Source organism: Bos indicus, chromosome 22 (genome assembly GCF_029378745.1).
Source record: "Bos indicus isolate NIAB-ARS_2022 breed Sahiwal x Tharparkar chromosome 22, NIAB-ARS_B.indTharparkar_mat_pri_1.0, whole genome shotgun sequence".
Lineage (NCBI taxonomy): Eukaryota > Metazoa > Chordata > Mammalia > Artiodactyla > Bovidae > Bos > Bos indicus.
This window is the reverse complement of record NC_091781.1, coordinates 43,568,071-43,583,047: the sequence shown is the minus strand read 5'-3', so window position 1 is coordinate 43,583,047 and position 14,977 is coordinate 43,568,071. Positions and strand designations below refer to the sequence as shown.

Here is a 14,977-nt window from a genome sequence, read left to right as displayed (position 1 = left end):
AAACAGGAGATGGCAAGTATGTATGAAAATTAAATGAACATTGAACTTAAAACATCAGAATACAAAAATATATAAGGAAACATATATTTACCTCATCATTTTCATCAAAGATGGGATTAATTTTCCAAGGCCACATAAGGACAGCTGAATTTAAAGCTAAGTCTTCTGGAGGAAATAGAAATACATCTAAAAAGTAACTCATCCGGCGTTTGGATTCCTACAGAAGAAATTCCAGATATGTTAAACCATGTAGAATGGAAGTGAAAGTCACTCAGTCAAGTCCAACTCATTGCGACCCCATGGACTATACAGTCCATGGAATTCTCTAGGCCAGAATACTGGAGTGGGTAGCCATTCCCTTCTCCAGGGGATCTTCCCAACCCAGGGATGGAACCCAGGTCTCCCGCACTGCAGGTGGATTCTTTACCAGCTGAGCCACAAGGGAAGCCCTAAAGCATTATGAACAAGAGAAACAACAATTTCTAATACTTTTTCAAATTTCAATCTGACTCAGATTATTAACTGATATTTCATATCACCCAAATCACATGGGTATTTGAATAACTATAGGATTATTTATCTGGCTTCATAGCACACAATTGAAGACTTTTATAGTAAGAGCATTTAGTTTGCTCCCTGGTGGCTCAGATGGTAAAGAATCTGCCTGAAATGCAGGAGATCCAGATTTGATCCCTGGATTGGGAAGATCCCTGAAAAAGGGAATGGCAACTCACTCCAGTATTCTTGCCTAGAGAATACAATGGACAGAGGAGCTTGGCAAGCTACCGTCCATGGGGTCACAAAGAGTCAGACACGAATGGAGGACTAACACACACACAAACACATACCAAAATTAAAGCTTTTTAATAGTTTTCACTTGCAATTGACTTAAGATAAAAGTACTTGATTATCCATGTATATGGCTGAAAATGGTGATCAAACATGCGTTTTTCCAGCAACTCTGTTGTTTTTTTTTTAAAGGATTTTACAGTTTTATTCTTATATATTTAATTTTTTAATCTTTGGTGACAAAGATTTTAACATCTTTTATTTTGTTTTGCATCTTCAATAACAGTACCACTTCTTTTGCCTACCATTGAAAGTGAAAGTGAACTCGCTCAATCGTGTCCGATTCTTTGCGACCCCATGGACTGTAGGCTACCAGGCTCCTCCGTCCGTAGGATTTTCCAGGCAATAGTACTGGAGTGGATTGCCATTTCCTTCTCCAGGGCATCTTCCCCACCCAGGGATTGAACCCGGGTCTCTCGCATTGTAGACAGACGCTTTACTGTCTGAGTCACCAGGGAAGTCCTACCATTAGCATATAGCAATTGTCCAGAAAGAGTTTAGAAGTGACTGGCAAAAAAAAAAAAAAAATCTTTAAAACCAAGAGATTTACCTGAATAAGACATTAAATATCTTTACCCCTTATAACCTGCATTGATCTGCATGCAGTGCTGTAATTTTTAAGAACTGAAATACAGATTCAAAGGCTAATTTAAGAGTTTTTGTTTGAGATACACATAGGATGTATATGTATATAATATATATAATGTTCAGAATGCATTATATATGTATTATATTGCACATAGAAATTAACCCAATAAAACCTGATTCATATAACTAGCTGTATTAATAGATTAAAGGAGAAAATGCATAAGATCATACCAATAGGTGCAAAAAATAAAATTCAACATCCAATCATAATAATGTTTTTAAATTAATTTTTATTGGAGTATAGTTGATTTATAATGTTGTGTTAGTCTCCTGTGTATAGCAAGTCTCTATACCACTGGATCACCAGGGAGGCCCCCTGCATCTCATATTTTTAAACAAAAATTAGAGTATAATATAGGTGAATAGGTATACAACCTTGTGTAGGGGAAGGCACGAGCATATGTACTACTAAATGTAGAAACTATAAAAGAAAATATCTTTTAAACCTTTGTTAAGGATGCACATATGGAGGAACTAAAGGAAAAAAATGATTACTGTAGAAACCAGGTTGACACCGCTAGGAGGTGCAGAAAGGGAAGTAATTATGGTCAGAAAGTCATATGCAAAGGATTTCTAGGGTGCTGGCAATATCCTACTTCTTCACCTGGGTGGTGGCAACATAGGTGTTCACTTTATAACTGTGTTTAACCATATGTGTTATTCATTTTCAATATGTGTACCATATTTCACAATGAAAAAAAATTTTTTTAATATGTAGATTAAAAAATTCCTACCTTGATCCGTGAAACCAACTCCTGAATTCCTACAGTTCGGGCTTTTTCTACATAAGATATAAGCTCCATCATTTCCTCTGTTGTCTCAGGAACTTTTAATGCATGCTCTTTAACTGCTTCAAATTCACTGCAAATACTGACATAATACCTTGCTTTATTATAGGTACAGTAATTAATGCTATATTACGCTCAATTATGATTACTATAAAATAGGCACTGTGATCCTAAAAACAATCAGTTAGGCGTCTTAAAATATTTAAGTATAACTTAACTGACACAACTCAGGATACACCATAGATTTATAAAATCTATAAAATTAAGGCAACATTTTCAGTGTGAAATAGAGCACGCTTTGGATCGATCAGGAGGCTCTATATCTAAATCCTGCCTCAGCTGCTACTAGCTTTGAATATTTGTGAATTAAATGAAGTTATTAAATTAATCTTGTGGGATTGTTGTAATACAATAATGAATAATGAATGCAAAAGAGCCCAGTGCATAGTACACTCTCAATTACTGGTAACTATGGTGTTAGTATAATCATCAGCTTAATTATTACTAGTAGTAGTAATGTCCCTTGTGAAACATGGCAACTGAAAAGATCAAATCTCTGCATACATTTTAAAAATCCATGATTCTTTCAGAAAGTCTATGTATGTATGAATCTATTAATAGATACCCTATACCTAGACCCATTATTTAACTAAGATATATTTCATAGAATTTTTTCCCTATGCTTTGCAGTATCAGTATTGTCATGCCATTGCTAGAAATATCAGAAAAACTCCTTGCAAAAACAAAGTACAAAAAAGGTAAGTGATTTTTAAAATAAATTTTAGTTCATGCAGGTATTTCATTTATACTATGTAATTATACTTATTCATTCATTTAATAAATAACTGAATACCCACAGTGTGCTAAGCAAAGTTCTAAGCATTGGAGATATAACACCAAATAGATCAAGTCCCTATCATCATAAAGCTTACATTCAAGTTGATGAGAGAGACAAAAAATACATAAATACGTAACACAGTGTTAGGTAGTAAAAAGTTCTATGAAGAAAAAAAATCAGTAAAGGGATAAAGAATAATGGAGTATAGAAAAGGAACCAGTATTTTATTTAAAGTGACCAGGAATGATCTCTCAAGAGAGATGATAATTCAAAATGAGAGAAAGAAAAAGAAGAGTCATACAAATGTCAGGGGAAAAGCTTTCAAGGCAGAAAAATAACAAGGATAAAAGCCTGAGGTAGCAAAAAGCTTCAGAGTTTGGGAATGGCAAGTAGAGCAGCGTGAATGCAAAAGAGGATAGAACATGAAGTTGTAGAGATGAACAGAAATCAGATCACGTAGGGCTTGACAGTATTTTTTTAAAGCTTTTTTGTTGTTGTTGTGAATCATTTTTAAAGTCTTTATTGATTTTGTTACAATATTACTTCTGCTTCACTTTTTGGTTTTTTGGCCATGAGGCATGTAGGATCTTAGCTCCCTCACCAAGAATCCAACCTACACCCCCTGCATGAGAAGGCAAATTCTTAACCATTGGATTGCCACGGAAGTTCAATGGTTAATTTTTGATTATCAATATTTTAAGAGTGGCTTCCCTGGTGGTCTAGTTGTTGGGAGTCCACCTGCCAATGCAGAGGACGAAAGTTCGATCCCTGGTCAAGGAAGATCCCACATGCCAGGTGGCAACTAAGCCAATGTGCCACCACTACTGAGCCTGAGCTCTAGAGCCTGTGCTCTGCAACAAGAGAAGCTACCACAGTAAGAAGCCCGCTCCCTGCAAAGAAGAATAGTACCCTCTCGCTGCAATTTAGAAAGCCTGTGCACAGCAACAAAGACTCAGCACAGCCAAAAACAAATATTAATAAATAAATCTTTAAAATTATTTAGAAAAATAGTTTTTTAGAAGGATATATTAATGTTGATAATGCAAAAAATAAGTAGATGATTCTACTGTGGGTGCTTTCTTCTTACTAGAGCAGAATCTGAGTCCCTTTGGAGCAACAATACAATTAAAAGAAAAGGAGGTAGAAGTTCCATGGCAGTCCAATGGCTAGGACTGCATGCTTCCACTGCAGGAGGCACAGGCTCGATCCCTGGTCAGGGAACAAAGATCCCCCATACTCTGTGACACAGCCAAAAGCAAAACAAAACAGAAAAGGAAAGAGGGCAAATAAGATTAGAGAGAGCAAGTTTGCCCAAGCAGATACTAAACCAAACTGTGAAGTAAGAGAATTGCTGGAGAAGGAAATGGCAACCCACTCCAGTATTCTTGCCTGGAAGAATTCCATGGACAGAGGAGCCTGGCGGGCTGCAGTCCATGGGATTACATGACTGAGCATATGTGCATGAGGGTGGAGGGTGACAGGTTGGTAGCAATAAACTGGTAGAACTAAAAAAAAAAAAAAGAAAATTGCTCTTTATTATTAATTTATTTAATAAATTATGCTTAACATAGTGGTACACATTTCCTCCTTTTAAAGAAGACTATTTATTTATTTATTTGGCTACACCAGGTCTTAGTCGTGGCATGCGGGATCTTTCATTTGTGGCATGTGGGATCTAGCACCCTTGACCAGGGATCAAACCTGGGCCCCCTGCATTGGGAATAGAGAGTCTTAGCAACTGCACCACCAGGGAAGTTCCCGTTTCCTTCTTTTGATGTTACCTAATTCACATAAGGAACTTAGGAAGAAACCAAAGCATGAACGAGGCAGAGGAAAATGGACAACTTTTCAACTGCTCTTCTGCCATGAGTTTATAATAAGACAGTTGCTTGTTGAAAGTAGTAGAATTTTCCAGAAAAGTGACCAATATTACAAAAGTAAACACCAAAAAGTCGTGTCAAACATAAATCATTTTTAAAATTAACTATGGTATTGTCATTGCTATTACTCAATGGGATTGTTGAAAGGAAGTGTCTAATACTTTACCATATCATTGTGTAATAAAATTTTGTACAAAATATGGCTAACCAATACTTAACTTTCTGACAGTCATATTTTTTTATTGACTTGAAAATATTTATTGATGTGATAGCTCCCTTTCTTGGGTACCTATTCTCTGTCAAGCATGGTGCTAAATCCTTTACAAATGTTATCTGTAATCCAAACATCAGTTCTGCAAGGCAAGGTATTATTTTTCGTAACTGGCACAGCAGGAAATTGAGGCTCAGGGAAATTAAGTAACTCGCCTAGAGTCATTTCATGTCATTTTCATGGTAGAGCCAGGATTCAAATCCAAGTCTCTCTGATTTCAAAGCATATAATTTTCTCATATTGCTTCTGGGAAAATAAACAGCTAATGTTTCTTGAGTACCATGTTCTAGGCACTGTGCTAAGTGCTTTATATAAATATTAGCTTTAATCCTTATTGAAGTTGGAGAAAAAACATTGTAAGCACTTATATTTTAATCTTATATTTTTAAACAAGAATTGCTATTAGCAAACTATCTGGTTGGACAAAAATTCATTTGGGTTTTCCTGTAAGAAGGCCAGTGGAATTTTTTATTTTTTGACAACCCAATATCTCTTTTACTCTAAAATTCTGAGTTTGGCAACTGATTCTACTTACTTTTCATTTTCTTTCCTATGTTTTGAAGCTATATCATTTAGCAACATGTTTGCAAAGGTTCTTGCTTTGTTTGTTAGGCCTGTCTTCAAATCTTCACAATCCAAACGCACCATAGGGAAATGAACCCACTGAGGCAAAAGCATTATTTCTGAAGCAAGATTGAAAAATTTTCCTATAAACTTTAAAAAAGGATTTAAAACAAAAATGGTTAGAATTTTCAAATTAACCTCTGATTTGACAGTACAGTGTTATGGTGAAATTCTTAATTATATGCTATAAGTATAAATCCATTTATTTTTGCTAAGGGATTAAATTTCTTTCCATTGTTGCACCAACTTTTTCCCCCCTGTCCTTTCATTAAGGAATTTACCAATTTAACAGTAAACATCCAATACAATGCCATTTATAGCATCAAAAATATCTGAACATATCACAAGGTGAAATTCCCCTCAGTAACTATTAAAAAGAACATGATCAAAGCCACCTATCTCTCAGTTTAAAAGCAAATCTTTATCATGTGACGATTTGTGTAGCTCACTAATACTTGCTTGCCATTACTAATGCCTCACTGAAAATTCTAGTTCAATCTTCAGGAAAATAAATATAAGAAACTTTTTGTTATTGGTCAAAATAATCCAGGAGAGAAACATTGTGCCCTGCTGTTACTAAAGTTCCAAGATATTGCACTTTATACAAATTCTTAATACCTAGACATACTGGGGTAATTTTTTTTTATTTAAGCAAAGTAGTGTGGAAGAAAACCTGACACGTTATATTTTGACAAGCTTTATGGAAAGTGAAACATACCTGTCAACTTTGACTTAATTTCACAATCCATCTTTAATGTTGCCTCTTTACCTTCCTCCTCACCTCACCTCCACCCCCCACCAAAATGCCTCATATTCCTTTTATTCTCCCCTAAGGAGACTTTTTCTTCATTTTCCTCGCTCTGAAGGCTACTTTATTTTTCTAGTCTCCAGTATTTAGTTGACTGTGCTTAAAATTTTCAATGTTTAAGGGAACTGAAGGTATTAATGAATTGGTTCAAAGGCTACACTGAGTAGTCTTGGTTAAAAATATACCAAATAGTCAGTTGAACTGACGGCACCAGAATAAGGAGAACAGATGGCCCTTTATCCTCAAGGGCCATCACCCATTTTTTTCTGGGATGTAATTAACAGATATGGAAAATAAAAGGTCTGGACCAAAGAAAATATGACACGTTGGAAACAATGCAAATGTCTGAACAGAGTTCAGTAACCTTTGCAGTAATACTAAACAGTCTAAAATACATAAAACTAGAATTCCAGAATTGAAGGAAGGAGACAAATTTTTTAAAATAATGTGTGAATATTTTCCAAGTTTGATAACAACTATACAGATCTAAGGATCTCAATCTTCTCAACAGGAAGGAATATAAAAGAAACAACAAAAAAGCACTTCACAATCAAATAGCTGAGAAGCAACAAAAAAGAGAAAATCTTAAAAGAAGTCATATTTTTAAAATTACAGAAAGAAACCCAGAGAAGACTTCCAACATGACAACGTGAGGAGTTCTGTGGACATGGTCCCCAGTGAAAGTGGTGAATATTAAAGTGCGTTAGTTGCTCAGTTGCATCCGACTCTTTGCAATCTCATGGACTGTAGCCCGCCAGGCTCCTCTGTCCATGGAATTCTCCAGGCCAGAATACTGGAGTGGATTGCTATTCCCTTCTCCAGGGGATCTTCCTGACTCAGGGATCAAACCCAAGACTCTTGCATTTCAGGCAGATTCTTTTCTGTCTGGGTCACCAGGGAAGATCCTCTGGAGAAGGGAATGGCTATCCCCTCTAGTATTCTGGCCTGCAGAATTCCATGGACAAGAGCCTAGCGGGCTACAGTCCATGAGATTGCAAAGAGTCGGACGCAACTGAGTGACCAACACATTATTTTAAAAACAAAGATTTAATTTTAAACCACTGAAAATGGTCATAAGAGTATACAGAAAATGAACAAACATCTATTGGTGAAACTTTATGAAAATTTAGAAGGAAAAGTGAGAATCTGTGGTATTTAAACCTGGATTTCTCCCTCCCACCCTGCTGCCAGCTCAGAATGTGGAAACTCCACTCCAGACAAGTGCAGTCAAGAACAGAGGGCTCCCTCACCACCCAGGTTTCAGTTGGATGGCTTAACTGGTTTTGTTAAAGCTAGGTTCTTGATGAAAGTAATTGGAAGGTGGGAACTCCCTTGTACCACACAAATACCACTCATGGAAGGGAGGGTCGATCTTGGTCATGGTACCACTGAGAATACTGAGACACCAATCACACTTGCCCTCGCTGGGAAGGTGGCAGCTCCATAGCAGAAAAGAGACAAGGCTAACCTCAGGTTAGTACTCTCTACTCCACTGAGTCTGGGCTTCCCAGATGGCACTAGTGGTAAAGAACCTGCCTCCAATACAGGAGACACCGGAAATGCGAGTTCAGTTCCCTGGGTTGGGAAGATGCCCTGGAGAACATCATGGCAACCCACTCCAATATTCTTGCCTGTAAAATCCCATGGACAGAGGAGCCTGGCAGACTACAGTCCACAGGGTCTCAAAGAGTCAGACATGACTGAAGTGACTTAGAATGCACACACTCCATTAAGTGCTCGACTTCTTCAGTGGGATTGTCACTGAGAGAAGCCTATCACTATCCCCATTCCCAGCTCCAAGGCCTTGGCTCAGATATTTTGCCTGGAAGTGAAGGAGAAGCATGTCATAAAATAGATACCTCCTAATCTTTTCCCAAAGGAATTGACTTCAGTTGCAATAGAACATGGAAAAATTCAAGCCTAACTGTGCCCTCAAAAACAGTGGAGGTTGTGGCAAGGAGCAACTGTGAGGAAGGTTCAGTGATTTGGTGAAGATTCCGGCTAAATCATACACCAGCTAGTTTGTTTGAGAGAAAGAGCCAGGGAAGGAGACTGTTGGTACGATCCCTCCTGGGATAGAATAACCATCAAACACTGACTCTGGCAACTGCTTTTTCAAGGGAGTCTGAATTTGATTACAGTAGAGCAAGTTATACCTCTATGGAATTGTTGAAAACAATACAGCAATTAACCAGCAGTATGTGAAGACTAACAGCTATGTATAGCCAGAGAAAGAGAGAAGAAAGACATTTGAAACCATAGCCTTTCCAGGATGACTTTCGGCATACCCAACACTGTGGCTCCCTGAGGAGCAACACTTGGTACTTTAGAGGGTGTGGGGAGCAAAACAGACTTCACTAAAATAATTTGCCCAGTCTCTTAACAAATAAACAAGCTAATAAAAATAGCAAACTGGAAGAGAGACCAGTGCCTGGAGTTGCTACAGTATATTACCTAAAATGTCCGGATTCCAACAGAAAATTATGAGATATACAAAGAAACAAGAAAGCAGGACCCATACATTGGTAAAACAAAACAAAATAAAAAAACACAGTCAGGGACTTCCCTAGCATTCCAGTGGTTAAGACCTGAGTTTCCAATGTAGAGGCCATGAAAGATTCCCACAGGATGGTTGAAGATCCCATGTGCCACAGCTAAGACCCAAAGCAGCCAAATAAATAAATAAAAATAAATATTTTGTAAAAATATTAATGGAATTTTTCACAGAACTAGAACACAATTATTCTAAAATTTGTACAGAAACACAAAATACCTAGATATTGTATTCCTAACTACCTATTCTTCAGCTGTACATGTGTACTCAGTCACTCAGTTGTGTCCAACTCTTTCCCAGCCCATGAAATGTAGCCCCACCAGGCTCCTCTATTCATTCTTCAGCCATTTGGGGTTTATTCAACGTTCTCTGAACACCTCTAAATACTTTTGGCCCTGTCTTATGTTACATTGGAGAGGGCAACAGCACCCCACTCCAGTACTCTTGCCTGGAAAATCCCATGGGCGGAGGAGGCTGGTAGGCTGCAGTCCATGGGGTCGAGAAGAGTCGGATACAACTGGGGGACTTCACTTTCACTTTTCACTTTCATGCATTGGAGAAGGCAATGGCAACCCACTCCAGTGTTCTTGCCTGGAGAATCTCAGGGACGGGGGAGCCTGCTGGGCTGCTGTCTATGGGGTCGCACAGAGTCGGACACGACTGAAGTGACTTAGCAGTAGCAGTAGCAGTATGTTACATTTCCTCTCTTCTTCACCTATAAACTATTTCAAAGCCCAGCCCACTTTTCACTTTTTCTAGAAATCTTCATCAATTTACTGACGCAAAAGTAGCCATTCCTTCTTCTGAGGTTCCATACCATTTTGTCCCTATCTCCATTCTAGTACTAATTTCAATATATTACAGTTGGGCTTCCCTGGTAGCGCAGTTAGTAAAGAATCCTCTTGCAATGTAGGAGACCCCAGTTCAATTACTGGATCGAGAAGATCCCCTGGAGAAGGGATAGGCTACCACTACAGTATTCTTGGGCTTCCCTTGTGGCTCATCTCATAAAGAATCCGCCTGCAATGAGGGGAGACCTGGGTTCAATCTCTGAATTGGGAAGATCCCCTGGAGAAGGGAAAGGCTACCCACTCTGATATTCTGGATTGGAGAATTCCATGGACTGTATAGTCCATGGGGTGGCAGAGTCGGACACGACTAAGCACCTTTCACTTTCACAGTTGTTATTTCTATGTCTGGTTTCCATGTTCAATATAAGCTCTTGAGGATAATGTTTATATATTATTTATTTTTGCATAACCAAAATATTGCTGTATGTCTGAATGTGATGAAAAGTATTTTTGTTGAATCAATGAATGAGCTAAATGAATAAGGGAATTATTAGATGAACATATGAGTTTACTAGAATGATGTTTTGAATAAGAAATCCTATTAACTCAGACCGATGCATTTATTTTTTAGAATAAAAAATCTTAACTTTAAAAATAAATTCAAAAAAGCATTAATGAAAAACAGAATTAACACATACCTTTGTGTATTCATCAAAAGTATGATCCTCTGCCTGAAAAGTCTCTATCAGCTTAACAGCAGTCCCATCAATGAGCCAACTGTACTTTTCAACTGAAAATTAATAATCTAATTTAAATCTCAGTTACACTCTTTTAAAAAGATAAAGTACTTTTTATATAGTCATAGACTAAAGTAGCCTACTTAATTAAATATTATTAATAGACTAATAACATACATTAACATGAATAGATGTAATAACATAAAATAAACCTAACAAGCAAACCAGATTAAAAGTAGACTTTTAAAATAAAAATAATAGTTTATATAAAATAACTTAGAGGTACAGATAAAGCTTCCTTGGTGACTCAGACAATAAAGAATCTGCCTGTAATATGGGAGACCTGAGTTCAATCCTTGGGTTGGGAAGATCCCTTGGAGAAGGGAATGACTACCTACTCCAGTATTCTTGCCTGGAGAATTCCATAGACAAAGAAGCCTGAGCCTGGTGGGCTACAGTCCATGGGGTCACAAAGAGTCGCACACAACTGAGTGAATAACATTTTCAACACTACTCTGAACTAATGCTTTTAAGGGCTTCCCAGATGGTGCAGTAGTTGAGAATCTACCTGCCAATGCAGGAGATGCAGGTTCAATCCCTGGGTCAGGAAGATTCCCTGGAGTAAAAAATGGCAACCCACTTCATTTTTCTTGCCTGGAGAATTCCCTGGACAGAGGAGCCTGGAGAGCTACAGTTCATGGGCTTGCAAAGAGTCAGACGTGACTGAGTGACTAACACTTTCACAGATAAGCCAGTTAATAAAAGGTTCTGGTTAATAGAATGTCAAATAACAACTATTTATCTTGACACCATAACATACTGACCCCATAACATACTTGAAGAGATGATTAAGCTGAAATTGTTAGAAATTACCTTGCTTTTGGAGAAGGCAATGGCACCCTACTCCGGTACTCTTGCCTGGAAAATCCCATGAATGGAGGAGCCTGGTAGGCTGCAGTCCATGGGGTCGCTAAGAGTCAGACACGACTGAGCGACTTCACTTTCACTTTTCACTTTCATGCACTGGAGAAGGAAATGGCAACCCACTCCAGTGTTCTTGCCTGGAGAATCCCAGTGATGGGGGAGCCTGGTGGGCTGCCGTCTATGGGGTCGCACAGAGTCGGACACGACTGAAGCGACTTAGCAGCACCTTGCTTTTGCCCTTGATTTAACTTTCTGCTTATATCAACATCCTTTCTCTCTATGTTTTGACTTTATGACTCTGCTCCAGTTAATATTCACCCTTTGGACTGAATAACAGAATTCAAGTTTCTTGCGTTTGATCCATGACTCTGTCAGAAACCATGCCTATGCTTACTTCTTGCTCTCTCTGGTCTTTCATAACAGATCCAGACAACCAAATATCTGACAAAATTCTAGTAAAAATAAAATGGCATTTTTTTATCACAAAAAAAGAGATATAATATTTGTGTCATATATACCGTATGTCTCATAATGTTTTCTTGCGCCTTCTAAGTTACAATGCACCGCCACCTTCAGCTTATCAAGAGCCCATTGTAACACATGTTCAGGAAGTTCTGTGTCAAGATTCACAGGTGTTGAAGTTCCCGATAGCCAAGAGGGTACTGTTTGGACATTCTAACAGATATAAAAATGACAATTCATGAAATAAATATCTGTACAGTTGATCTATATGTAGATCTTATCAGATCAGATCAGTCGCTCAGTCGTGTCTGACTCTTTGCGAGCCCATGAGTCGCAGCACGCCAGGCCTCCCTGTCCATCACCAACTCCCGGAGTTCACTCAGACTCACGTCCATCGAGTCAGTGATGCTATCCAGCCATCTCATCCTCTGTCGTCCCCTTCTCCTCCTGCCCCCAATCCCTCCCAGCATCAGAGTCTTTTCCAATGAGTCAACTCTTCGCATGAGGTGGCCAAAGTACTGGAGCTTCAGCTTTAGCATCATTCCTTCCAAAGAAATTCCAGGGCTGATCTCCTTCAGAATGGACTGGTTGGATCTCCTTGCAGTCCAAGGGACTCTCAAGAGTCTTCTCCAACACCACAGTTCAAAAGCAGCAATTCTTCAGCGCTCAGCCTTCTTCACAGTCCAACTCTCACATCCATACATGACCACAGGAAAAACCATAGCCTTGACTAGACGAACCTTTGTTGGCAAAGTAATGTCTCTGCTTTTCAATATGCTATCTAGGTTGGTCATAACTTTCCTTCCAAGGAGTAAGCATCTTTTAATTCCGTGGCTGCAGTCACCATCTGCAGTGATTTTGGAGCCCAGAAAAATAAAGTCTGACACTGTTTCCACTGTTTCCCCATCTATTTCCCATGAAGTGGTGGGACCGGATGCCATGATCTTCATTTTCTGAATGTTGAGCTTTAAGCCAACTTTTTCACTCTCCACTTTCACTTTCCTCAAGAGGCTTTTTAGTTCCTCTTCACTTATATTATACTTAAATTAATTTCAGGTTTCAATGGTCCAGGAAAAGATAACTTGATGCAAAATAATGATTTAAAATATAAAACCTTAGTTGACTTAGTTTTTTATCATTCACCAAATCTCTATAAGGAATTATAATGTTGAAGTGATTATATTAGAAAGCTCTAGAAAGAACACACATCACTTGGATCTTGTCCTTAAGAAGTTCACAACTCAATAGGGAACATGAAACACATAAAATATCGATTTGTAAATATGTATATATTCATACTACAACATAAAAATTAATATATATATATTAATTCATAACTACAATAAGTTCTAAAAAGAAAAATGTCATCTCAAGCCAGGAAACTTTCTCAAAGAGAAAGCACTTTTAACTTACAAAAATTTGGAGGATTAAAAGAAAACAACAAGTTATGTACATATACAGTTTATAGAGCTTATATTCAACTAAAAAGTTTTAAGAAGAGCCATATGACATCACCTTTATGGCAGAAAGCAAAGAAGAACTAAAAAGCCTCTTGATGAAAGTGAAAGAGGAGAGTGAAAAAGCTGGCTTAAAACTCAATATTCAAAAAACTAAGATCATGGCATCCGGTCCCATCACTTCATGGCAAATAGATGGGAGAAACAATGGAAACAGTGACAGACTTTACTGTTTTGGGCTCCAAAATCACTGCAGATGGTGACTACAGCCATGAAATTAAAAGACACTTGCTCCTTGGAAGAAAAGCTATGACTAACCTGTGAAGTTGCTCAGTCATGTCTGACTCTTTGTGACCCCATGGACTGTAGCCTACCAGGTTCCACCATCCATGGGATTTTCCAGCAAGAATACTGGAGTGGGTTGCCATTTCCTTCTCCAGGAGATCTTTCTGACCCAGGGATTAACCTGGGTCTCCCACATTGTAGGCAGACACTTTACTGTCTGAGCCACCACCTAGACAGCACATTTAAAAGAAGAGACATTAGTTTGCCAACAAAGGTCCATCTAGTCAAAGGTATGGTTTTTCCAGTAGTCATGTATGGATGTGAGAGTTGGACTGTGAAGGCTGAGTGCTGAAGAATTGATGTTTTTGAACTGAAGTGTTGAAGAAGACTCTTGAGAGTCCCTTGGACTGCAAGAAGATCTAACCAGTCACTTCTAAAGGAAATCAGTCCTGAATATTCATTGGAAGCACTGATGGTGAAGCTGAAGCTCCAATACTTTGGCTACCTGATGCGAAGAACTGGCTCACTGGAAAAGACCCTAATGCTGGGGAAGATTGAAGGCAGGAGGAGAAGGGGACAATGAAGGATGAGATGGTTGGATGGCATCACCAACTCGATGGACGTGAGCTTGAGCAAGCTCTGGTAGTTGGTGATGGACAGGGAAGTCTGGTGTGCTGCAGTCCACCAGGTTGCAAAAAGTTGGACACGACTGAGCAACTGAACTGAACTGAAAGAAATCTGATGAGTAGAGTCACAGATGTAGGAAAAAAGCTTTTGGCTATTAGAGGGTAAGGAGGGATAAAGTAAGAGGTTGGGATTGACATATACACACTAATATAAATATGTATGTATATGCATATATTTATATATAATAGATAACTAATGAGGACCTCTGTATAGCACAGGGAACTCTACTCAGTACTCTGTAATGATACACATGGAGAAATAATCTTAAAAAAAAAAAGTGCATATACGTATATGTATAACTGATTCATTTTGCTGTACATTTGAAACTAACAACATTGTAAATCAACTATACTCCAATAAAACATTTTTTTAAA

At 38.2% G+C, this 14,977-nt stretch overlaps 1 protein-coding gene across 21 annotated transcripts in view; it reads right to left on the bottom strand.

Moving 5' to 3' along the window:
- Positions 1-14,977, bottom strand: part of DNAH12 (dynein axonemal heavy chain 12) — a 191,641-nt gene that overhangs the window by 138,009 nt on the left and 38,655 nt on the right. For 16 of the 21 annotated variants that reach the window (XR_011563137.1, XR_011563135.1, XM_070777134.1 and 13 more), the window contains 5 exons: positions 12,231-12,387; positions 10,750-10,841; positions 5,810-5,988; positions 2,232-2,367; positions 92-217 (listed from right to left, as the gene is read on the bottom strand). Coding sequence is in view for 18 of the 21 variants with exons in the window: in XM_070777134.1 (XP_070633235.1) it covers positions 92-217; positions 2,232-2,367; positions 5,810-5,988; positions 10,750-10,841; positions 12,231-12,387 (690 nt within the window). In the remaining 3 variants the exon portion in view is untranslated. The other 5 variants (XM_070777139.1, XR_011563138.1, XM_070777150.1 and 2 more) reach the window with 5 other exon arrangements.